Genomic DNA, 27391 nt, shown 5'->3' on the forward strand with positions numbered 1-27391 from the left:
GCTCTAAACACCTTCTATTGGACAGTTGTATTAGGGATGTAAATGCCTTATTATCTTGCTATATAGAGACACTATTAGAGTGCCCCAAACACTTTCAATTGGAGTATTTTTTTAGGGTTGCTAATACCCTATTATCTTTCCATTTGGAGACACTACAAGAGCGCTCCAAACACCTTCAATTGGAATGCTGTATTAGGGTTGTAAATGCCCTATTATGTTGCCATTTGGAGAATACTCTAGTGCTCCGAACGTGTTCAATTGAAGTGTTGTATTAGGGTTGTAAATGCCCTATATCTTGCCATTTGGAGACACTACTAGAGTGCTCCAAGCACCTTCAAATGGAGTTTTGTATAGGTGTTGTAAATGTCATATTATCTTGCCATCTCGAGACACTACTAGAGTGCTCCAAACACCTTCAATTGGATAGTTGTATTAGGATTGTAAATGCCTTACTATGTTGCCATCTTGAGATACTTCTAGATTTCTCCAAACACCATCCATTAGAGTGTTGTATTAGGGTTGTAGATGCCCTATTATCAAGCCATCTGGAGACACTACTAGAGTGCTCCAAACACCTTTAACTGGAGTGTTGTATTAGGGTTGTAAATGTCGTCTTACCTTGCTATATAGAGTCACTACTAGAGTGCTCCAAACACCTTCAATTGGGGTGTTGTATTAGGGTTGTAAATGGACACTACTAGAGTGCTCCAAACATCTTCAATTGGAGTGTTGTATTAGGGTTGTAAATGTCTTATTATCAAGCCATATAGAGACACTACTAGAGTGCTCCAGACTCTTTCAATTGATGTGTTGTATTAGGGTAGTAAATGCCCTATCATCTTGCCATTTGGTTACTCTACTTGAGTGCTCCAAATACCTTCAATTGGAGTGTTGTATTAGGGTTGCCAATACGCTATTATCCTTCTATCTGGAGAGACTACTAGAGTACTCCAAACACCTTCAATTGGAGTGTTGTATTAGGGTTGTAAATGCTCTATTATCTTGCTATATAGAGACGCTACTAGAGTGCTCTGAACACCTTTAATTGGAATGTTGTAATAGTGTTGTAAATGCCGTTTTTATCTTGCCAACTGAAGACACTACTAGAGTGCTCCAAAGAACTTCAATTTGAGTGTTGTAAATGCCTTACTCTCTTGCCATCTAGAGACACTACTAGATTTCTCTAAACACCATGCATTGGAGTGTTGTATTAGGGTTGTAAATGTCCTATTATCGTGTCATCTGGAGACACTACTAGAGTGCTCAAAACACCATTAATTGGGGTGTTGAATTAGGGTTGTAAATGACGTATTATCTTGCTATATAGAGTCACTACTAGAATGCTCCAAACACCTTCAATTGGGGTGCTGTATTAGGGTAGTAAATGCCTTATTATCTTGTCGTATAGAGACACTACTAGAGTGCTCCAAACAACTTCTATTGGAGTGTTGTATTAGGATTGTAAATGTCCTATTATCTTGCCATGTAGAGACTCGATTAAAGTGCTCCAAACTCTTTCAATTGAAGTGTTGTATTAGGTTTGTAAATTATCTTGCCATTTAGAGACTCTACTCGAGTGCTCCGAACACTTTCAAGTGAAGTTTTGTAGCACTCTTGTAGTGTCTCTGTATGACAAGAGAAGATGGTAGGTAACCCAAATACAATATTTCAATTGAAGGTCTTAGCAACACTCTAATAGAGTTTCAGATGACAAGAGAAGATAGTAGTTGCAATCCCAATACAACACTTCAATTGAAGGTCCTTGTATCACTTTGGTAGAGTCTCCATATGGCAAGAGATGATGGTAGTTGCAATCCTAATACAACACTCCAATTGAAGGTCTTTGCAGCACTCTAGTAGTGACTCCAGATGGAAACAAAACGGGGTTCTTGTAACCCAATACAATACTCCAATTGATGGTCTTTGCAGTACTCTAGTAGTGTCTCTGGATAGCAAGAGAAGGGTGTAGTTGTAACCATAATACATAACTCCAATAGAATGCTTTTGCAGCACCCTAGTAGTTTCTCTAAATAACTAGAGAAGAGGGTGGTTACAACTCCAATTGAAGGTCTTTGAAGCACTCTAGTCATGTCTCCATACGGCGAGAGAAGAGAGTAGTTGTAATCCTAATACAACACTCTAATTGAATATTTTTGCAGCACACTAGTAGTGTCTCTAGATAGCAAGAGAAGATGGTTGGAACCCTAGTACAACCTTCCAATTGAACGTATTTTCAATACTCTTGTAGTGTCTCCAGATGGTAAGAAAAGATGGTAGTTGTAAACCCCATAACTCCAATTGAAGGTCATTGCAGCACACTAATAGTTTCTCTAGATAGCAAGAGAAGAGGTTGGTTGCAACTCCAATTGAAGGTCTTTGAAGCACTCTAGTGTTATCTCCATATGACAAGAGAAGAGGGTAGTTGTAACCCTAATACAACACTCCAATTGAAAGTCTTTACAACACTTTATTTGTGTCTCCAAATGGCAAGATAAGAGGGTAGTTGTAAACCTAATACAACACTCCAATTGAAGGTCTTTGAAGTACACTAGTAGTGTCTATAGAAAGCAAGAGAAGATGATGGTTTTAACTCCGATACATCACTCCAATTGAAGGTATTTGCAGCGCACTTGTAGTATCTCCATATGGCAAGAGAATAAGGTAGTTGCAACCCAAATACAACACTCCAATTGAAGGTCTCTATAGCACTATAGTAGTTTGTCCATGTGGCAACAAAAGATGGTAGTTGCAAACCGAATACAAAACTCCAATTGCAGGTCTTTGCACCACTCTAGTAGTGACTCTGGATGAAAAAAAAATTGGGTTGTTGTAACCTAATACAACACTCCAATTGAAAGTCTTTGCAGCATATTAGTAATGTCTCCATCTAGCAAGAGAATAGGGTTGTTGCAACTCTAATACAACACTCCAATTGAAGATCTTTGAAGTACTCTAGTAGTGTCTCTAGATGGCAAGAGAAGAGGGTAGTTGTAATCCTAATACAACACTCCAATTGAATTCTTTGCAGCACACTAGTAGTGTCCCCAGATAGCAACAAAAGAGGGTGGTTGCAACGCTAATACAACACTCTAATTGAATGTGTTTTCAATACTCTAGTAGTGTCTCCAGATGGGAAGAGAAGAGGGTAGTTGTAAACCTAATACATAACTCCAATTGAATGTTTTTGTAGCACACTAGTAGTTTCTCTAGATCGCTAGAGAAGAGGGTGGTTGCAACTCCAATACAACACTCCAATTGAAGATCTTTGAAGCACTCTAGTAGTGTCTCCATACGGCGAGAGAAGAGAGTAGTTGTAACCCTAATACAACACTCAAATTGTAGTTCTTTGCAGCACACTGGTAGTGTCTCTAGATAGCAAGAGAAGATGGTGGTTGCAACTTCGATACATCACTCCAATTCAAGGTCTTTGCAGTACTCTAATAGTTTCTCCAGATGGCAAGAGATGATGGTAGTTGTAACCCTAATACAACACTCCAATTGAATTATTTGCAGCACAGTAATAGTCCCCAGATGGCAAGAAAAGAGTGTAGTTGCAACCTTAATACGACAGTCTAATTGAAGGTGCTTGGAGCACTCTAGTAGTGTCTCCATCTGGCAAGAAAAGATGATAGTTGCAACCCTAATACAACACTCCAATTGAAGGTCTTTGTAGCACTCTTGTAGTGTCTACATGTGGAAAGAGAAGAGGGTGATTACAACCCTTATACAACACTCCAATTTAATGCCTTTGCAGCACACTAATAGTGTCTCCATATGACATGAGAAGAGGGTAGTTGTAAACGTAATACAACACTCCAATTGAAGGTCTTTACAACACACTAGTGGTGTCTCTAGATAGCAAGAGAAGAGGTGGTTGCAACTCTAATACATCACTGCAATTGAAGGTCTTTACAGCACTATTGTATTGTCTCTATATGGTAAGAGAAGAGGGTAGTTGCAACCCTTATACAACACTCCAATTTAAGATCTTTGTAGCACTCTAGTAGTATGTCCTTATCAGTACTACTATAATATCACCTTGAAAATTTTAGGATCCAAGCCTCTATTTGTCCAAACAAAATCTCAACCGTTTATTCAATAGATCTGAGCCACTCATCAAAACACATGTTAATCTCAGCCTTTAATTACTAATCTCGATTTTATGTATCTGTTTCATAGTATAAAATGTGTAGAAGTCTAAATTTAACTAAAAATATACCCGTTTCAACGCAATACATAATATGAGGCATTATACTCGCCATACTCTTTTCTTTTCTTTTTCTCGGTAGTTGTGCGCGGAACGCGCTTTCCTTCTTCACTTCCCGTCGCAGATAACGCGTGAGTCTCCTTCCCGGTGTGGAGAAGGAAACCGCCCCATGCGAAACCTTTTTTTTTCTTTTTCTCCGCTTGGATCAGACCTAGGGCGAGGCGAGGCAATTCTTTATGCTCAATATCCCCACTGCTATCTTTACCGGTGTAACTGAGTCATCAAGATCAGAAAAACCCTAACATCGCTCAAAGAAGAAAAACCCTAATCGCAGTCTCCACCTCTCTTTCTTTACAATCTGATAAGCATATCTTTCTTTAATAGGTGAGTTGAATCGATTTGGATTCCCTGCTTTTGTGATTCCTCTTTTTCAACTATTTAATTTGATGGATTGTTGATCAATTTGGGGGGTTAATGGTTTCCTTTTCTTGGAAAAATTTTAGGAATTAAGCCATGGCGAAGAGTTTGTTCAAGCTGAAGCATCCCCTTCATTCAAGCTGAATCAAGCCATGACGAAGAGGGTCCTGCCAAACGCACAGTACATGCCTGACAAGGTGATTTTTTTTATATATTTTTGTTATTTGTTTCTTTCATTTCGTCAATTGCTACTAGATAAATTCAAAGTCATCCATTAGGTAGTAGATCAATTCAATGCTGGCTTTTCTCTTCCACTTTAGAGTTTCCATTTTAGGAATTTCTTTTCTGCTATAATTAATCTTAGATTTCAAGAAGGCTCCTTGGTATTTTTTTTAATCATTTTGAAGAGTTTTGTGATGAATTCATATTTATTTTTTACATTCCGGGTGTGTTTGTGATTTGTGAGCACTTCCAATACTTCTGTTATTTGACTAAACTTAGTGTGATTTGTGATAATTAAAGGACTTGCACTGATCATTTGAATTGCAAGGGGAAGAAGTTTATCTTGTACTTATATATAAGAATGGTTTTATATCCTCATGACGGATTATTTTGAAATGAAAATCTCTAGTATTTGTGAGAGGGACTTTTACAGTAATTGCCCCCCAACGGATTCACGGCTGAGACCAGACCAACGGTACTTAGAGAATGGTGAGTATGACAGTTGCCAATGCTGAGAAGTTGCGATTAGAGCAAAGACGGAGACTGGTACGTCTCTTCCTCTCCCTCTCTTCTCTCCCCTCAACTGCTTTGTCTCAAATCAAAGTAGAATTGGGCAAGGCCTTTCTGAGATTTTGGTATCGTACAAGTTTAGTTTTTTACTTTACAATATCTCTCTAGAAAGCCAACAAGGATCGTAATCATTTAGTGCTCATAATTAGTAAGATTATTGCACTGCATAAGTTAGGTGTGGTACCGGCATTGGGTCTAACTACTTGTACAAGAAAGTATTGGACACCTGCCAATTTGATTTCTTTTTAATCTGCTGATATTGCATATATATTCATTAATCTATTTTTTATGGCACAGTCAAAGAGCGTGCGAGAGGATGGATGGAAGCCGAGATGTTCAAAAAGGATGGAAAGGAAGGCACATATCGTTACATTGGTGGGTACTGGGAAGTTAGGGACCAGAACAACTGGTACAGCTATCCTGATACTTTAAAAGATTTCTCTAATGAATATGTAAGTTAATAGCTAGCCACTGTTGATATTAAAAAAATCAGTAAATTCTACAAATCATGTTCTCTATTTTTCTTTGATTTCAAAATTTTAGGAAGTAGAACGAATTAATGTGTTAATTGTGGCTTTTTTCCCAATTTTTTTTTTCTTTGCAAGTTGCAACAGATTCTTATAATCTCTGGCTAATATACATAAACAGTAGGCTAACATTGGAGGGCCAATTAAGCGCCTGATGCACTTACCAGTATTCTTAGCTGAATTTAATGTTCAATCAAGTGATATCGATTTGTTGTCAAACAGAAAAGAACAATAAAATCCTAATAGACATTTCTTCAGGTGATATCAATTTGTTGTCAACCCCCGTTGCAACGCACGGGCACTTGACTAGTGGCAAGAAAATATGGTAGTTGCAACCCTAATACAACTCTCCAAATAATGGTTTTTGCACCACTCTAGTAGTGACTCCAAATGGCAATAAAAGAGGGTTATTGTAACCATAATACAACACTCCAATAGAAGGTCTTTGCAGCACATTAGTAGTGTCTTCATCTGGCAAAAGAAGATGGTTGTTGCAAACCAAATGCAACACTCAATTTGAAAGTTTTTGCAGCACTCTAGTAGTGACTCTAGATGACATGAGAAAAGGGTAGTTGTAACCCTAATATAACACTTCAATTGAATTTTTTGCAGCACACTAGTAGTGTGTCCTCAGATGAAAAGAAAATAGGGTGGTAGCAACTGTAATACAACACTCCTATTGAAAGTGTTTGGAGCACTCCAGTAGTGTCTTCATCTGGCAAGACAAGAGCGTAGTTATAACTCTAATACAAGATTCCAATTGAAAGTCTTCGCAGCACATTAGTAGTGTCTCCATATGGCAAGAGAAGAGGGTGATTATAGCCCGTATACAATACTCCAATTTAAGGCCTTTTGCAGCACGCTAGTAGTGTCTCAATATGGCATGAGAAGAGGGTACTTGTATGCCTAATACAACACTTTAATTGAAGTTCTTTGCAACACACTGATAGTGTCTCTAGATAGCAAGAGATGAGGGTGGTTGCAACTCTTATACATCACTCCAATTCAAGGTCTTTGCAGCACTCTAATAGTGTCTCTTGATGGAAAGAGATGAGGGTAGTTGTAACCCTAATACAACACTTCAATTGAATTCTTTGCAGCAAACTAGTTGTGTCCCTAGATGGCAAGATAAGAGGGTAGTTGCAACTCTAATATAACACTCTAATTGAAGGTCTTTGTAGCACTCTTGTAGTGTCTCCATCTGGAAAGAGAAGAGGGTGATTACAACCCTTATACAACACTCCAATTTAAGGCCTTTGCACCACACTAATAGTGTCTCTAGATGGCATGAGAAGAAGGTAGTTGTAAACCTAATACAACACTCCAATTGAAGGTCATTGCAGCACACTAGTATTGTCTCTAGATAGCAAGAGAAGAGGGTGGTTGCAACTCCGATACATCACTCCAATTAATGGTCTTTGTAGCATTCTTGTAGTGTCTTCATATGGCAAGAGAAGAGGGTAGTTGCAACCCTAATATAACACTTCAATTAGAGGTCTTTTTAGCACTATAGTACTATCTCCAGATGGCAACAAAAAAAATGATTATTGTAACCCTAATACAATAGTCCAATTGAAGGTCTTTGCAGCACACTAGTAGTGTCTCCATCTAGTAACAGAAGAGTGTTGTTGCAAACCTAATATAACACTCCAATTGAAGGTCTTTGCAGCACTCTAGTAGTTTCTCTAAGTGGCAAGAGAAGAAGGTAGTTGTAACCCCAATGGAACACTCAAATTGAAGGTGTTTATAACACTCTAGTAGTGTGGAGCGATGGCAATAGAAAATGGTAGTTGTAACCCTAATATAACACTCCAAATGAATGTCTTTGCAACACACTAGTAGTGTGCCCAGATGGCAATGAAATAGGGTAGTTGCAACCCTAATACAACACTCCAATTGAAGGTCTTTACAGCACACTAGTAATGTCTCCAGATAACAAGAGAATAGGGTGGTTGCAAGCCTAATATAACACTCCAAAGAGCATTATTGATGATCTCAGAAAGGAAGGAGATATAAAAACAAAAATTAGAATCAAAATTTGGCATATCAGTTGTACCTAAAGTGTTGGACTACATAAAATTGATTTCTCGAGTAATATTACTTGTTATATATAATTTGTACTATGTACCAGCTTACAGGTTATAATTGAGAATTAAGCAATGTTGATTACAATATTTATTCATGTTATTTATGATGGGTACATATCTAAATTACTCTTTTTTTAGGGCTTGAATGCCTATAATGTCCATAGAAGCGTGGATTTTTCGGCTGAGGTAACAAAAAATGGATTGAGATGGGAAGTGAATTTAGAGGAACAAAGATGTTCTTGGAGCATGGCAAGTGAAGGGTGTTCCATGTGTTCATGTAACATCACTCATTGCCTTTAATTAGGAATGCACGGTGGGAAGATTATGTTGATTCGTATTTCACAATAACTCATTTAAAGACAACTTATTCTAATGGAATTGCTCCAATGCCAAGTAAAGATAAATAGATGAAATATGAACTTGGTTACAACATGCTCCCTCCAATACTAAAAAGGCCAGTGGGGAGGCCAAGAAAGAGTAGCCGTATAAAGGCGTGGGATGAACTGACAAAGAGGTCCCACAAGTGTACACAATATGGCTTGTATGGTCATTACAGGAACACATGTAAAAATGGCATCCCTTCACAAGATAATGAAGATAGCTTAAGTGGATCAAACAGAAAAATGTTGTACTTTAATTTATTGATCAAAAGTTAATTTCAAAACTTTTAAATTTAGCACGAGTAATTTTTCCAACTTTTTTGTAGGGATGCTAACATTGGTGCTACACAACCAAAGAAGAGGGCATGTCCGTCAACTATTTTCAAGATTCTTGAAAAAGAAAATATATAAACTTTAGTCTAGTAATTTTTAGGGGTGTTAACATATTCACCCATTTTTGTAGGGGTGCTAACATATTCATTCGTTTTTGTAAATGATACATAGCATATATCATTGGTAATATATTTTTGGTAATAGATATTTAGCCATATGGCAAAATTATGGTAATATTGCAAAATTGTTTAGTTCTATGATATGCTTTTATTTGATAATCGGGTATTATTGTAATATGGTAATATGGTATTTTGGTATCGAGTGCTCTTGGATTGATTTGTTAATTGTGCTAAGTGATAAGCATAAATTATATACACATTTTGATCTAGTTTTTTATCATAAAATAACTCTGATTATCATATATTTTGAGTATAAAGTGAATAGAATACACCTAGAATTAAGTTACTGCTGTTGTTTGGCTTTAAAATGCAGGAAAAGATGAAAATTGAAGAAAATATCCCTCAGTGCGGGTCATCCACTCGCACTCACAGCCAGTGTGGACGCACTCAGCACTTAGCCAAATTTTCAGCATCTCAGCAGAACCAAGATTTTTTTTCCTGAGCCTAATGCGTCCGCACTCAGAGTCAGTGCGGATCAGTCCAGCCGTACTGAGAACTTAGCCGATTTCAGAAACTGCACATCACATGCTCCAGTGCGGATAGAGCACCCGCACTCACCACCAGTGCGGACGCACTGGACCTGCAGAAAACCAAAATTACACGGTTTGACAGTTTTTTCTATTTTTGGCGCATCATGGACGTGTTTTTACAGTCAAACCTAAACAAGACATCCTGGGAAACAATCCAAATATAGCACCCACTCACCTCACAACTATGCCTCTTGATTTGGCATAGTCATTGGCTATAAATTGAGGGGTTATTTCCCATTCAAGGGACATCCATTCTCATCTCTCTCTCTCACCTTTGGTGCATGCCTATTTTCATAAGATATAACAATAATTCAGCAGAAATTTTTGGAGTTCCAGAAGCTTTTCTAGGAAGGAGAAGAAGTTCTAAGCAAGATTTCGGCAAGTTTGAGGTTTTTGATTCGATAAAGAGTGTAATCATTTCTTTATTTCATTTCTTCTTATTTTTGTCAATTTTTATAATGGATCTCTCCATGAGGGAGTAGATCTCTCTCTAGGGGTCTAGGTCAATGCATGAACTTGTTTAATTTTATTTTATTTGGATATTTGTTTTTGTGATGATTGTTTTTATGGGATTTGATGTTAATTTCTTTGATTTATCATTTGTGTTAATTACATAATTAGTACTTGAATTGTAGTTATCCCATTTTGGATTCGAAAGAACCAAAATTGACTAGGACCAATAGGATAGTACCAAATTATGAATGCAAATACCTTAGGTTTGGATTAGGATCTAACTAATTTGTAATCTAAGCTGGAACTACAGAAATTAAGGTTAGGAACTTGGTGAAGGACCTAACCGTGAAGCCAAACCCTAATTAGGACATCTCAAATCGAATCGGATATTGGTATGATGGACTTTAACGTGAAATATCAATATTTGAGGAGAGGAGAGACTAACAAGAGATTGTAGACCTAATCGTGAAGTCCAAATTACTTAGACACGTTATTAATTCACGAAAGTGACCCTTAATGACATATTAGGTTAGAAACCTCCTCAAATCATACATGAACTTAAACAAATACCGAATAGATGGAATTATCAAGGGATTGTAGACCGAATACCCTTAGATCTCCTCAACTAGAAAGAAAACCAACATTTATTTTGTTTGTTTTTATTGTTTTAAATTCCTTTGTTTGGGTATTGAACCCAAACTTAGAATTAATTAGAACAAAATCCCCCATTTACTTTATTGTACTTTACTTTTATTTACTTTTTTCTGAAATTAATTGCAAAAGTTTAAGCTAAGTATTTAAACGTACTCCTTGTGGTTCGACACCCTAAATACTACATCGATAGGTTGTGCGCTTGCAACAAATCTTTCTTTGGATATTGAAGGTAATAAATTTAATGGCATAAAAGACGAGTATAATCAAAGCATAATTCCATAACCCAAAATACTCATCACTAAGAAAGGTCTTTTTGGCAACTAACTGTACCAGCAAGGTTTCATGTTCAGTAAGAAATATTTTAGAGTCAATATGTATGAACCAGCAGTGCCATGTTCAGTAATAGTTACAATGAAAATTGGTTTTTCAATCTGTGACGGGCTTTCCAATATGTATGTTCATTTACTGGCACCATTTTAAGTGTTGGTTCAATTAGTGTTTTATGCAAAAAGATTTAAAGGATTTATTTGTAAACTTTTAGATCATCAATCAAAGAATAATAATGAGTATTGATAGGGACTAAGTTGTATTTTTATGCCCGTTGTTTTGTCAGTTGTGATCTTCTTTTCTATTTTACAACCTTGAACTCTCATGAACCAATAGTTGATATATCAATGTTTTTCAATAATTAACCTTATACTTTTACTTGAACTACTTGTTGCATGTCAATCTAACAGAGAAACAAATAAATACTACTAGTACCAACTTTCTTATGCTAATTTATCCTTAGCATTTTCTTTTAAATTTCAGATGCTTTAAATTTCAGATGCAATGAGGCTTATATATTTTTCATATTTTACCTTTTCTTGCTAGGAAATATGAAGGCACAATGTGCAGTTATTAGATGGGGCCAGTTCAACTTTAATTAGATTCAAACATGAGAATTGTTGAATTATAAAATTCTCTGTGAAAGTACCGGGGCAGCAATATTATTATGGTTTTAATGATCTTTCTCTTTTTATTAATCTCCTGTGGTGCCATGTTATAAAAAATAGTTGTGAAAGGAGATCACTAATTGTGTGTTCATTTGCTTATTTTTTGTATATTTATGTTTTGAGAGATTCATGTAAATTTCAAGGTCTAGAAAATCATCACATGCGGAAAGACAAATTAGATGTAGCACCTGATTCACAAACAACTATTGTAATTTGTTATTGATAATTCACGAAGTTATTTTTTCGAAAATAAACTTGGAACATGACAGGTGATATCTTGTATATGTTATTCGTAATATACTAGTATTTCTAAGGTTTTATGGAGTGCACAAAAAAAAAAAAATTCTTGAAAGACACAGAGTAACCAATAGGAAATTGTACACGGAGAAAAGGGGTGCTCAACTTTTTAAAGGACAAAATAGTCACTTAAATATTTTATTAATATTGATTTACATTTTTTAGTGAAAAAAATTGGTAATGGGTATATTAATAAATATGTCATGTTTAGATGGAAAAATATCTAATTAAAGAAGTTGTGATGAGTATATATCCAAATTTCTCTTAAAAATAAAATTACTAAAATAATAATAATTGATAACTAATTAATATAGCTACCCAGCAAAGCCGGCCGAGTCATCATTTTGTCATTAAAAATGATTTCATATTAGAAAACATTTTAAATTACGGAATAAAGTAAAAAAACGATAAGGACATTACAAATTAACCAGTGGTTTTAAAAATTGTACCCTCATAGTTGGCATTCAACGACAAGGACATTAAAAATGATACCCTCACTATGCCATATCCAACGTGTGTATCCATTTTTAAATCCATTACAAATCAAATGACTTTTAATATACGCAAAGTCAGAAATAATTTAATATTACAAAATAAACAATAAGGACAAGGAATAGTTGTTAAACCCTTCTTTTCCCTATTTTTCTCAGCAAATTATATAAAATGATCAACACTCTTCATAAACTCAGAACTATTACACTATGCTCTATACATCTAATCCCGATCCATATCTACACATAAAGATATAAAATAAGAACAAGATTAATTAATGTCTTGGCATTTCTATTTAGAGCTTATATATATGGCCGGTGCACAATTCTAACCCACTCTTTGAATGTTACGTCTCAGTAGTGAACAAATGTAAGCAGATTTAGCATTTAAGAAAAATTTGACAGCATTTCTTATATGTTCCCCCAAGTATGCGTAAGATCCACCTCTGGTCGTATAGACACGAAAAGGAACGTCAACACATACTCGTGGAAACAATAAGGAGAAATGTTCCCGAATCTTTCTTAAATGCTAAATCTACTTACATTTGTTCATATCCTAGATGAGACAAAAACATTGAAAGAGGAGTCCCAAAAAGGAAACTATTCAAAATTAATCCCTATCAAATTAATTTTGAATGGGTATCGACCTAAAAGACAATCTAATTCATGATGTTCGGGACAATATGGATCACAATACAATACAAAACAATACAATAATTCGGTCAAACTAATAAAATAACAAAAAATTAAATGACAGAAAATTAACAAAATAACAGAAAAATAAATAATAAATACATCACAAAATAAAAAAATTAACCTTGAGAGAGTAATGTGAAGGGGGTGGCCTTAAATCCAAATGATTGAGAAATTAATGCGGCATGCTGATCATACAGCGCCTTAAATTCGTGCACAGATGATAAGCCTCAATTATATATACTTTTAATTAGGGTTTAATCTCAATAACTTGATCAATTTTCTTGCATTTTAGTGTAATTTACTTTAGAATTATACTAAGAACCAAGTTACTGCATTTTGCTAGATTTAATTGCAGTTTTGGAGTATTTGCATCATTGGTGCGACCTCTATGGCACTTTGTGCGGCCAAAAGTTTCAGCCAAGTCAGAGGCTATGTGCGGCCCCCATGCATGCACAACCTCCCAGCAGAGCAAAAGGAGAAGAATCAAAAATTATGTGCAGCCACCCTTGCATGCACGTCTGGCCGCACAAATATTCTCAGAAATTTCAACTTTCGACACTCTTTCGTATTTTGGCCATATTTGGGTCATACGAACTTTGTTTTAGGTAAATTAAAGCTTGCTGGAAAGATGACAACAAGATCTACAATTCTAGAAATGTTAGAAATGATAATTTGTAATGTGCAAGTCGCATGAACCTTCATAGAGAGGCATCAGCTGGTATCTATTGTCATATCTCATGATTATTACAATTAATGAAGTCAAAATAAATTTCCAAAATAAAAATAAGCGAATTAATAAAGCAAGAAATGTCCAATTAAAGAACAAGTTTTGAGATTTGTCTTCGAAGAAACAGGAAAAGCCTCGTATAAAGCTGAAGCACTATAAGAAATGCATAAAATATACCCAAAAAAATTTGAATCAATTGCAAGAAAAGGAGTATATATATACAATTAAGAAACCATATTAATTTAATTGAGAAACGTATTGACATGTAACCCAGTAGCTCACCATTGATATATTAATTGTCAATCGGAATTAATGTAATGACAATAAACTAGGACAATTTGCAGAGTAGGAAGGAACCATGAAACTCAGGATAGATAGCGCAAATAGGCAAGACGTATATAATTCAATATCACTACCCACCATGCATGGCGCTATCCCTCCTGAGCTTTATGGACTCATCCGTACTTTCTCTCTTAAAACACCAGGAGGAGAACTACTGAATGGATGAAAGAATGCATGGAGTTATGAGGTGATGAAAGGATGGATGCCGCCAAGGTGTGTATTTATATAGAATTATAGATCCAAAGTTATAGTTGGGGCAGGTGTACGATTTTCGTAATTAAAGGCCGTGAATGTTAAGGCACGTACGAGTCGGATCTCTCGGCTTCTCCGGGATTGTGATCTTAGAAGTCAAATTTCGTTCCTTTAATTCTAAGGAACATTTATGACTTTTATAGAATGGCGAGTCCAGTTGACTGCCTTCTGACTCAGCACCTGCTGCGTTCCAGGTGATTGTACTAAGGTACAATACATTTTAAAGTAATATTTTTAAAATCTGTTACCCCTAATTAATGTTAAACCTGTTTCTCCAAGATGAAGTTCAATGATTACATTTTAAGAAAATGATATTACAATGTCAAATATATATTTCTTTCCATCGTTCAAACTTCAAACTGATTGAATATTTGACTTATAGTTTTTGTAAGAAGAGGAGGGTTCAAATGCCTCCACCGTACCTACATTTTTTAAAATTTTAATAATTCAAAATTTAAAACTTAAAAGTCAAAATAAAATTGTTGGATATGACAAGGGGCGGATCCAGGATTCTCGTCAAGGGGGGGGCAAAAAAATATCGAATCGGATTTAAATAGCTAATCGAGTTTAAATCCATTAACTAATTGGGTACTTGATAAAAAATAATACTTTGACTTATATTTTCTAATAATTTGACTTGTAATTTCTAATCGTCTAACTTATAATTCTAATTACCAATCATAATTTAAGAAAATTATTTTGATTTTAACCCTATATTTAACCCGAATTAGAAATTAAACATCCAGAGAGGGGCAAAAAAATTTTCAGAGAGGGGCAGAGTCGATCGAAAACGACAAATCACCACTAAAACTCAAAATCCAGAGGGGGGCGCCTGTCCCCCTCTGGTTCCACATGAGTCCACCCCTGGATATGATCTACATCATTTTATTTATGCAAGTGTAAAAAATTATGGCATTTCAATTTTATTTGAATTGTCATCAAGAGCTTGTAAAAAACATACCAATGTGAATAATTTGTAGACGTTGATTTTTGAACTTATTGATTCACATAAAAACAAAATTGAAATGTGATAATTTTTTATGAGCACATAGAGGAAATAATATAGATCAAATCTAATGGTTTTATTTTAACTTTTAAATTTTAAAGTTTGAGTTAATAAAGTTTTAAAAATGAAGACAATGTAAAGGCGCAAAAATTGAAGGCATTTAAACCTTTCCTATAAAAGTAAGATAATAAAATTTATGCACCACCGAAAGTGGGCTGCCTGAACGAAAATATAAAAGAAATAAAAAGGTGAGTGGGCTTTTACTTGACATAGGCGGAGAGATGAGAATTCTGTAACCCATAAAATTTTATAATATGACGAGCCGGATTTAAACCTCCTAGATCCGAGAATTAACCAAATACAATGGGCCGGTCCAGACATCTCATATTTTGGAATAAAGAAATTGAATTAAAGTGTCGACTTAATTTAATAGGAAAAGGCACTAATTAATAATGGGTATTTCCATTACACAAAAAAAGGGAGATTGTGATGATTATACACGTCCTCAATAAGTAATTGAGGATTCCTGATAATCCCGAACATCCGTATGAAAAAAAGAATTTAAAAAAAAATGTAATGTAAATTCTAAAATTTGATTTATGAAAACAAAGTAACTATTATGTAAAATAAAATCTGACACGAGCCTTTTGTAAATAAACTAAAACAATCAAGAAATGAAAATAATGATTTTGCAATTAAGTTTGAATTTAGCATTCTGAAAATATGATAAAACTATGTGTGTGGCATTTATTTCGACTCGCAATTTTTGGACATAGATAAGAACTTGCTAAAATAACGAAATTTGAAATTAGTAAATGAAAAATGAGAAAAAATAGTAATTTTTATATTAGTGTGAAAATGGTTCTAGTCGGATTAGTAAAATTATTGTTTGGATTGTATATTTGGAATAGTGAATAGTTGTAACTGAGAAAAAATAGTGTTAACAATATGCTAATTATGAGGAAGATAGGTAAGTGGGGTTTCAAACCAATTATTATGACGTGGAGATAAAAAAAAATAGTGTCATTTTTTTTTCATTTCGGGACTATGTTAGCTAAAATCTAAGAAAAAATATATTTTTTCATGCTTCTGAATAGTAATTATTCCAACATTTACAAGAAATAAAAAATAACATCTATTATAACTATTCTGAATAACAAAAATGTTATTTGAATGCATATTACTATTTTGAATAACTCATCCTATTCTCGAATAGCTTCTATTATTAATACATCCAAACATACCCTGAAACATCCAAACATATATATTCGGAATTGATTAGAGCCATCTGATAAGGTTGCAGAATTATGAATTTGATTGTTGCACTAAATTGAAAGACGCGGATTTTGCCAATAAATCTGCTTAAACACTATTTGCACTAGATAATACCTAACTGAAATATAACTATATATGGTTCTAAAAAAAGAAAAGAAATATAACTATATATTGGCTGACATAAATATTATTTAGTTGCCAAAATACCTGCATAAACACAGAATTTTTTTGCACTAGATATGTATTATATATTCTGAAATGTTGTAATAATTATTTCTACAACAATATTGTTTGAAATATAACTATAAATCTTGGTGGTATAATCACTTGATTTTACTGCAGAATTAGTTAGAAACATCTATCATGCGTGCAAATCCTTGTAAAACCTAGATACTACAATTATTTTTGCGTACAAATCATATAAAATGCCGATAAAATGCTGATAAAATGCCGATAAAATATTTCTACAACTATATTCTTAGGTTGGTTGTTTATAAATTTTATGTAATTTTAATATTGTTTAATATTTCATGAAATGTCGATAAATAAATATAAGGACCGTTGTAATATTATATATCATTTTGATGTTATAATTTATCATACATATATGTACATTATAATCCAATGCACAAAGATGTCTATGCATTGCAATGTATGGTAGTCTTACTCATATATATATAGGAACTTGCTAGCATGCTACGCGTAGCATAGAAGGCCTCTGTGCAACAGCTCAATATTCAACTTTTCAAAATCCTAACGGTCGATCCGAACCGTTCATCTTGTCCTCCATATTAATATGTGTTTGGAGACCAAATTTTACATTTTTTTTGGAATTTTTTTACTATTTTTTTAGATTTATTGAAAATCGATGTTTTTTTATGGTCCAGATTTGCAGAAAACAACGATTTTCAATAAATATAAAAAATAGTAAAAAAATTCCAAAAAATGTAAAATTTGGTCTCCAAACATATATTAATATGGAGAACAAGATGAACAGTTTGGATCAACTGTTAGGATTTTGAAAAGTCGAATATTGAGCCGTTGCACGGAGGCCCTCTATGCTACGCGTAGCATGCTAGCATATTCCTATATATATATATAGAGAGAGAGAGAGAGAGAGAGAGAGAGGTTGGCTACTCTACTTCCATAAGCATATGAGGGTATATGCTTATAAGTCATTCTTGCGTTTTAATGTCCAAATAGTTGATCTGAAACACTCAACATGTTCTCCATACTAGAATGTGCTTGGAGACCAAATTTTATATTTTTTGGAAGTTTTTATTATTTTTTCAGAATTTTTCAAAACATGATTTTTCATTTTTTTTTTTTATTATTTTAACACACACACACATAGTAGAACTAGGGTGTTTTTAAGTTCACCAAGCCACTTGGTGAACTCAACTCTAAAACCTATCAAATTGTCTTTAAATGATTAATGCAAACCATTGAAATCCTTCTACCATATGAGTGATGTGTTTACATGTGAAAATTTTAAAGTTTCGAATTAATTTAGTATAAAGTCAAGTGGTCAATATTAGAAGTTTTTAAATTAATTTTAATGCATTCATTTTTGGACGTCTTTTGACCACTTGACGCTAAACAAAATTAATTTTAAATTTTAAATTTTTTACATGTAGATGCATCATTCATAAGGTAGAAGAATTTCAACGATTTGAATTCGTTGTTTGAAGCCAATCCGATAGGTTTTAGAGTTGAGTTCACCAAGTGGTTTAGTGGACTTAAGAACACTATAGTTCTCCTCATATATATATATATATGAGCTGGGCTACGGTGAGTTGCGAAGTAAAGCGACTATTTTACTTCACGCTCATATTTTGCGATTTTAAAGTTCAAAACGTCGATCCGAACCGTTCATCTTGTTCTCCATATTGAAATGTGCTTGGAGACCAAATTTTACATTTTTTTGGAATTTTTTTACTATTTATTAAGCAATTTTGAAAGTCGCTGATCTGATGGTCCAGAAAATTTTACTGTTTTTCACTGTTCACAGCAAAACAGCAATTTTCAAAAATGCTTAATAAATAGTAAACAAATTCCAAAAAATATGAAATTTGGTCTCCAAGCACATTTCAATGTGGATTAAACATCTAACGGTTCGGATCGGTCGTTTGGACTTTCAAAATAAAAATACGGCATGGAGTAGAAACGCATTTTACTTCGCAACTCACCGTAGCCTATATATATATATATATATATATATATATATATATATATATATATATATGAGGAGATGGGCTATGGTGCATTGCAATGCATGGAGGGGTTTGTGCATTGGACCATCAATCTAAAATTCAAAATTCAAATGACCGATCCAAACCGTTCATCTTGTTCTCCATATTAATGTGCTTGGAGACCAAATTTTATATTTTTCTGAATTTTTTTTACTATTTATTAAGTATTTTATAAAATTGTTGATCCAACGGTGGCTTAACAAAACAGTAAAATCAGCAGCCACCGTTGGATCAACAATTTTGTAAAATACTTAATAAATCGTAAAAAATTCAGAAAAATGTAAAATTTGGTCTCCAAGCACATATTAATATGGAGAACAAGATGAATGGTTTGGATCGGTCATTTGAATTTTGAATTTTAGATTTATGGTCCAATGCACAAATCCCTCCATGTATTGCAATGCACCATAGCCCATCTCTATATATGAGATGGGCTACGGTGAGTTGCGAAGCAAAACGCGTTTCTACTTCACGCCGTATTTTTATTTTGAAAGTCCAAACGACCGATCCAAACAGTTAGATATTTAATCCATATTGAAATGTGCTTGGAGACCAAATTTTATATTTTTTGGAATTTTTTTACTATTTATTAAGCATTTTTGAAAATTGTTGTTTTGCTGTGAACAGTGAAAAACAGTAAAAATTCTGGACCATCAAATTAGCGACTTTCAAAATTGCTTAATAAATAGTAAAAAAATTCCAAAAAATGTAAAATTTGGTCTCCAGGCACATTTCAATATGGAGAACAAGATGAACGGTTCGGATCGACGTTTTGAACTTTAAAATCGCAAAATATGAGCGTGAAGTAAAATAGTCACTTTACTTCGCAACTCACCGTAGCCTATCTCTCTCTCTCTCTCTATATATATATATATATATATATATATATATGAGTAAGGCTTGGGTGCTATGGATAGCATAAGGATATCTGTGCTATAGCTTCAAAAACATATCGTATAAACTTCAAACTTCGATTTAAGTAGCTCAATAAATTGGTTATATAATAATCTTGTAGAATACTGATGTTTACTATTTTTGAAAAAAATTTACTATTTTTTATGATTTATGATATATCACAAAAAATAGCCTAAAATATTGATAATTTTCTTTTATTTTTAGGTCATCTTTCATAAATCATAAAAAATAGTAAAAATTAGTATTCTACAAGATTATTATATAACTAATTTATTGAGCTACTTAAATCTAAGTTTGAAGTTTATACGATATGTTTTTGAGGCCGTAGCACGGATGTTCTTATGCTATCCATAGCACCCAAGCCTTACTCTATATATATATAGAGAGAGAGAGAGAGAGTAAGGCTACCATACATTGTAATGCATAGGCATTTTTATACATTGGGCTATAAATCACCGGATTCAAAGTCTAAATAACCAATCCAAACCATTCATCTTGTTCTCCATATTAATATCTGTTTGGAGACCAAATTTTATATTTTTTGGAAATTTTTTACTATTTTTTTTAGATTTATTGAAAATTATTATTTTTTATGGTCCATATTTATCTGAAAAACAACGATTTTCAATAAATCTAAAAAAATAGTAAAAAAATTTCAAAAAATGTAAATTTGGTCTCCAAACAGGAAGGAGAGGGGAGGAGGAGAAATTTTTGACACCAGACCGAGAAATTTTTGACGACACCAGAAAGGAGAGGGGAGGAGGAGACCAAGGGGAGGAAGCGAGAGTGATAGAAGATAGAGAACTGGCATCTCAAGTGCGACAGCCCGCGTTTTTATTCTCCGCTGGCTACTCTTATTTTAACGGATCTCCTTTTAATTATTTCTATTTCCGTTTCTCTCAACCAGTGACTTATCAAAGTGTGAATCAGCACGAATCTGAATAAAAATTGAACGGTTGGTAACGTTGGTAGCAAGATGCTAAAATGCTGCTAACAACAAATTAGTCATACTATATATATATAGAGAGAGAGAGAGAGAGAGTGGCTAATATCAAAACGTTTGCACCAACCCTCCCGTGCAACCGAGTGAGTTTCCAATTTTTAAAGTCCAAATGATAAATCTGAACCGTTAGATGTGTTCTACATATTAAAATCTACTTGGAGACCAAATTTTACATTTTTTGGAATTTTTTTACTATTTATTAAGCCACTTTGAAAATCGCTGATCCAACGGTGGCTTCTGATTTTACTGTTCCAAACAGCCACCGTTGGATCAGCGATTTTCAAAGTGGCTTAATAAATAGTAAAAAAATTCCAAAAAATGTAAAATTTGGTCTCCAAGCAGATTTTAATATGTAGAACACATCTAACGGTTCAGATTTATCATTTGGACTTTAAAAATCGGAAACTCACTCGGTTGCACGGGAGGGTTGGTGCAAACGTTTTGATATTAGCCACTCTCTCTCTATATATATATAGGATCTGTCTAAATTGCTGCTGGCAGCAGTTCTGCCCAGGTGCTGCCGGGGCTATTTTTAGCCGTGTGATGTCCAAACAACAAATCCAAACCGTTAGATGTTTAATCTATATTATAATCTACTTGGAGACCAAATTTTACATTTTTTGGAATTTTTTTACTATTTATTAAGCTGGTTTGAAAACCGCTGATTTCAGTAATTTTCTGCAGCATTGAAATCAGCGGTTTTCAAACCAGCTTAATAAATAGTAAAAAAATTCCAAAAAATGTAAAATTTGGTCTCCAAGTAGATTATAATATATATTAAACATCTAACGGTTTGGATTTATTGTTTGGACATCACATGGCTAAAATAGCCCTGGCAGCACCTGGGCAGAACTGCTGCCAGCAGCAATTTAGCCACAGCCTATATATATATATATATATATATATATATATATATATATATATATATATATAGAGAGAGAGAGAGAGAGAGATGAGCTACGCTACTCCATGGAGTAAAACGCATTGGTGCTCCATGGCACTATATTTTTATTTTGAAAATCCAAACGACCGATCCGAACCGCTCAACATGATCTCCATATTGAAATGTGCTTGGAGACCAAATTTTACATTTTTTGTAATTTTTTTACTATTTATTAAGCAATTTTGAAAATCGCTGATCCGATGGTCCAGAAATTTTTACTGTTCACAACAAAACAACAATTTTCAAAATTGCTTAATAAATAGTAAAAAAATTCTAAAAAATGTAAAATTTGGTCTCCAAGCACATTTCAATATGGAGATCACATCTAACGGTTCGGATCGGTCGGTTGGACTTTCAAAATAAAATACGGCGTGGAGTACAAACGCGTTTTACTCCATGGAGTAGCGTAGCTCATCTATATATATATGGAGTAATGCTACCATACTTTGCAAATTAAAGTGGATGTTTTAATTTGGGCTCATATCTCTAGTTTCAAAGTTCAAATAGTTAATCCGAACTTCTAAACATGTTGTTCATATTGAAATGTGCTTGGAGACCAAATTTTACATTTTTTTGAAATTTTTTTAATATTTTTTAGAATTTTTCAAAATATGTGTTTAATTAAATAAAAATAATAAAAAATTCAGCAAAACACTGATTTTGAAAAATTCTAAAAAAATAGTAAAATTTAGTCTCTAAGCATATTGAATATGAATAACATGTTGAAAAGTTCGGATTAACTAGTTGAACTTTGAAACTAAAGATATGAGCACAAATTAAAACACCTACTTTAATTTGCAAAGCATGGTAGCCTTACTCACATATATATATAAAGCAAAGCTAGAGTGTGATGTGCTCACCAAAAAAATTTGGTGAGTACAACTCTAAAAATATATCGAATCGACTTCAAATATCAAATCCATGTACTTTATGAGTGATGCATACACATGCAAAATTTTGAAAGTTTTGAGTTTATTTGCTACAATGTCAAGCAGTCAAATAAATGATAAAAATTGAATATGTAAAACAACTTATAAATTAACTTATAAAATATTCATTTCTTTGACTGCTTAACCTTGTAGCAAATAAACTCAAAACTTTTATAATTTTGCATGTACATGCATCACTCATGAAGTACATAGATTTGAACGGTTTAAATTCGACGTTTGAAGTCGATTTGATATACTTTTGGAACACATAACACCCTAAATTTGCGCGCTATATATATATATATATAGAGAGAGAGAGAGAGGAGGGATCGGATGACACCCTTTTTTGGTGACATCGGATGACACTGTGCATTTTCGAAGTCCAAACAATCGATCCAAACCGTTGAACTTGATGGATATGTTAAAATGTGCTTGTAGATCAAATTTTACATTTTTATTAATTTTTTTACTATTTATTAAGATGGGTACAAAAATTCAACGGTATGAATATAGCGATTTTGTTAAATACTTAATAAATAGTAAAAAAATTCCAAAAAATATAAAATTTGGTCTCCAAGCACATTTTAATATGGAGAACACATCTAACGGTTTGGATCGATTATTTGGACTTTAAAAATCAGAAAATAACTTGGTTGCACGGGAGACATGGTGCAAACGTTTTGATATTAGCCCCCCTCTCTCTCTCTATATATATATATCTATATATATATGCATAAGATATCGACTACTGACCGATTTTTTTTTTTAGAAAGACCACTGACTGAATTTTAAAATTATAAATTATTTTATGCAGCGATCCTGATGGCTGGTGATGTGAGGTCTCTCCAAAGTCAATTGGCTGATATTAATATTATTTAGTTGTCAAAACCAGCTTTCCCTATCCTCCATGCCACCCACAGGAAGCACACCGAAACCACTCTACTGCCTTACTAAAAGACAGTAGATCCATTCATTATGTCCACTTGCTTATTACCAGTACATGCTCCAGAGTCGTTCCTTTAATATAATACACCTTGTTGTTCTAAACCATTTTTCGTGTAGGTTTTTTAAACAGACCCGGTGCAGTAATTATGTTTTACATTCTAGTATATTGCAAACTCATCCAGTCACTTTGGATGGTTATACTGATAATTGATAATTAATGTACTTGTTATTATATTAATAAACGTGATGATAAAAAATTTTCACAAGTAAAATATAATAATTTTCTATCAGAGGATGTATGTAATAACATGCGTTCTCTTAATTTCATTACTTGACTTTTGAAAATAAATATAACATTTTTGTACAATAAACTAGATTTCTCCGATTTATAAATTTTCTATCTAATAAATTAATCTAATTAACCTCTCATACAACTGCGATCGCCTACAAATTATGTAATTTGGGCAGACTTTTAATTGCTACCACAATTTTTGACATCAAATTATTTTCCCAACAAATTTTCTAATAAAACAGACACAAAATACAATGCAAAATACATTCTTAACTAATAAACGACACACAGCCCAATATGTTGACTTCCAATAATACATCCATTAATTGTTACATTAGTCAATTCTTTTTGAGTAATTTAGTTTTTGTTTCAAAATAAAAAGTTAACCAAAAATATATTTTAATGAAGATTTTAGTTTGAATCATAAATATTAGTTTAAGCATTTAATGATGGTCCGAATCAATAGTACGAAATCCTTTTTTTTTTTTTTTTTTTAATTCCCAGCCGTATCGTGGTATTTATGAAAACGGGCAAACATCGCACCTCCCCTCAAGATCATTGCCATCTTGAAGGATTTATCGAGATCGAGAGAGAGAAGATGACTAGCTCGTGTTCGCGGCCATCACTGCAACAACACCACAGGATAGGTGGAGGCCCGGCCACGAAACTAACTTTTTCACCTGGAATGGCACCAGCCATGCGTTGTACTGGTCATGCAGTGCCAGCGGTAGTAGCGCGGCAGCACGAGCACTTTGTGGGACCAAACCAGTGCTGCTCAGCTGTCGTTCAATCCATTGATGCACCAGTCGAGTCGGTCTGGTCAGTCGTGCGCCGCTTTGACCAACCACAAACCTACAAGCACTTCATACGCAGCTGCGATGTCATCGATGGAGATGGTGACGTCGGAACTGTACGGGAGATTCATGTCGTGTCAGGTCTCCCTGCAACTACAAGCCGGGAGCGATTAGAAATATTAGACGAAGAGCAACACGTTATTAGTTTTAGCGTTGTTGGAGGGGAGCACCGGTTGAAGAATTATAGGTCAGTCACGACACTTCATGCGGTCGCTCCACCACCAAATGATTTACATTGTTCAAGTGAGGAGCAAACAATTGTGGTAGAGTCATATGTGGTTGATGTACCGACGGGTAACACAAGGGACGAGACGCACGTTTTTGTTGACACGATCGTGCGGTGCAACCTCCAGTCACTGGCACGCACTGCCGAGGATCTTGCAAAAGGTGTTTTAAGTGCATAGTTGTACTTTTATTCCGCTATCATTTTATTCCCATGTTCCTGTTTTTTTTTTTTTTTTGGGTTTTATGTAAGAACAAACCATTGTGGATAATGCCTAGCTAGGAGCCCTAGCTCTTGTTCATACTAATTATCTCCTTTAATAGACAAAACCTTATGAAAGGATTAATTGATTAAACAATATTCTTGTTTTATATTATCTTTGAAGACGTAGTGTGCTTCTTGTTTCAAAATGTATATACGAGTTGATCTATCTAATCTAAAGATCTGCCTTTTGTAATTAAATTTTGTAGTAAGTTATAAAAAAATGGTATAATTTGGGGAAGAGAACTACAGAGGAAAGAACTAAAATATGAATAGCCAGCCTTCTATTCACTGGAAGAAGTACCGAGTTTCTTGCTTGTTGATCCGGGATGCACATGATTTTTTTGGTTGAGAAAGGTTTTTATGTAAAGGAAGGTTGAGACTTGAGAAATATAAAGAAATTAAATACAACTTGCATGCGATAAAGGGTCTAAGGACGACGTTTTTTTTAGCGCAGGCAAGAATGCAAGGTATCTGGTCATGAAAATATTATAATCTTGGTATTTATCCTAAAAATAATTATACTTATATTCATCTGCAAGACTGCAATAGGATCCCATATATATTTGCAGTTCAAATTTTGTGATTTCCAAACGTAAAATACTCCCGCTCTCTCTTGTCCCACAGAAAGTAACATGCATATGTGCTTCCTGATTTTCCAGCCCATTATATTAATTAATTATGAACTTGGCACGTACGTACGTAGCAGTAGGTTTTTTTTGTGCGTGCTTCTATTATCCCTTTAAAGGAGCTAAACTAGATTAAATATATATGGGCTGTTTTACCTTCTACTAATATTGCACGTGTTAATTATCATTTTTACTGATTATAAGCCAAGTTAAATACTAAAGCATGTCACATATATACAAATAAAAGTTACAAGTACGATAGGGAAAAGTAATAAAATATAAAGATTTCACGGAAATTTGTTGTATTAAGTAAAATGCCACTTTGTGATTAATTAAGAAGGAATCAATCAGATTCTGGACATCTAGCTGTGACCAGCCTCCCCCTTTATATTACTCGCAAGTTGGGTCTAAAGAAGCTCAATTTGTCATATATACATTCTATTATTAATATATCCATTTTATTATTAAGCACGTTGGGTGTCCGATCCACCAACAGCTACGATTGAAAAATGAAACTTCGGGTTTGATCTCAGGCCTCCAATTACATAATTTGTCTTCTTTTGATTAAATACATATGTTTTATGTATAGAAGTCTAAATTTAGTTAAAAACATACTCACCATGTGCTGCATGCTTGCATACGATACATTACAATTAAAATTGAACAGATTCTAAAATTTAGCGATATATTTCTCCATTTCCTTATTTCTTTGTTTTCATATTTCTCATCTTCAATTGAGAAGACTTCACCTTCCATTTTTTTTTTCTTTTTTTTTCCTTCTTCTTCATTTCTATACGATTCACAATGAAAATCAATTTTTTTATTTCTCTTTCTTTGTTTCTATACATATTGTTGTGAGCAATTTAGAATATATTTTCAATATAAAATATATCAATATGTGTGTGTGTGTGTGTGTGTGTGCGTGTGTATTCTAAATTGAAAACAAAGAAGAAGAAGAATATAAATTGGAAACAGAGAAGAATATAAATTGGAACGTGTGTAAATATATATTTCTCTTATAATATGTGTGTGTGTGTGTGTATCCTATACATACACACGATAACACTTTTATTTGTATTTATTGAAATCATATTATATGTCAATATTGAATTGTTGTACGATATTTGATATTAGATTCGAATCGAGTTATTATTTGATATCATTGGAATTTAAAAATAAAGAATCATCACATCATCAAATTGTTATCAGAGATCACAATTAAAGTTAATTAAAAATATCGAATCATATAATTTTTTTATTAACATGTGTCTTAATTTTTGGATAATTATTATTTTCATTGATATATTTTTTTTCTTATAATATGTCTCTGTTGCAACACACACAAATATGATACTAGTATCAATATATGGACTTAAATATTCATTGTAAACAAAAATTACCTATATACGGTAAAAAAAAACAATTTATTTACACTTTCCTTCTATGTTATAATAACTTTTAGTTTTTCCTGAATTGTTACTCGTAATTGGTTGCACAAAATGTCA

General features: G+C 33.6%; 1 protein-coding gene and 1 long non-coding RNA gene across 2 annotated transcripts; both read left to right on the forward strand.

The window, feature by feature from the left end:
* Positions 1 to 5074: 5074 nt before the first annotated feature.
* Positions 5075 to 5880, forward strand: LOC144550070 (uncharacterized). Its single transcript, XR_013510064.1, has 2 exons — positions 5075 to 5392; positions 5714 to 5880. It is a non-coding gene; the product is annotated as an uncharacterized LOC144550070 (long non-coding RNA).
* Positions 5881 to 24505: 18625 nt separating this feature from the next.
* Positions 24506 to 25354, forward strand: LOC144550081 (abscisic acid receptor PYL4-like). The gene has a single exon (XM_078298518.1). It carries the CDS (start codon positions 24518 to 24520, stop codon positions 25175 to 25177), a length of 660 nt encoding a protein of 219 aa, XP_078154644.1. The 5' UTR covers positions 24506 to 24517; the 3' UTR covers positions 25178 to 25354.
* Positions 25355 to 27391: the final 2037 nt, after the last annotated feature.

The sequence above is a fragment of the Carex rostrata genome, chromosome 2 (genome assembly GCF_964058835.1).
Source record: "Carex rostrata chromosome 2, lpCarRost1.2, whole genome shotgun sequence".
In the NCBI taxonomy this organism is placed as follows: domain Eukaryota; kingdom Viridiplantae; phylum Streptophyta; class Magnoliopsida; order Poales; family Cyperaceae; genus Carex; species Carex rostrata.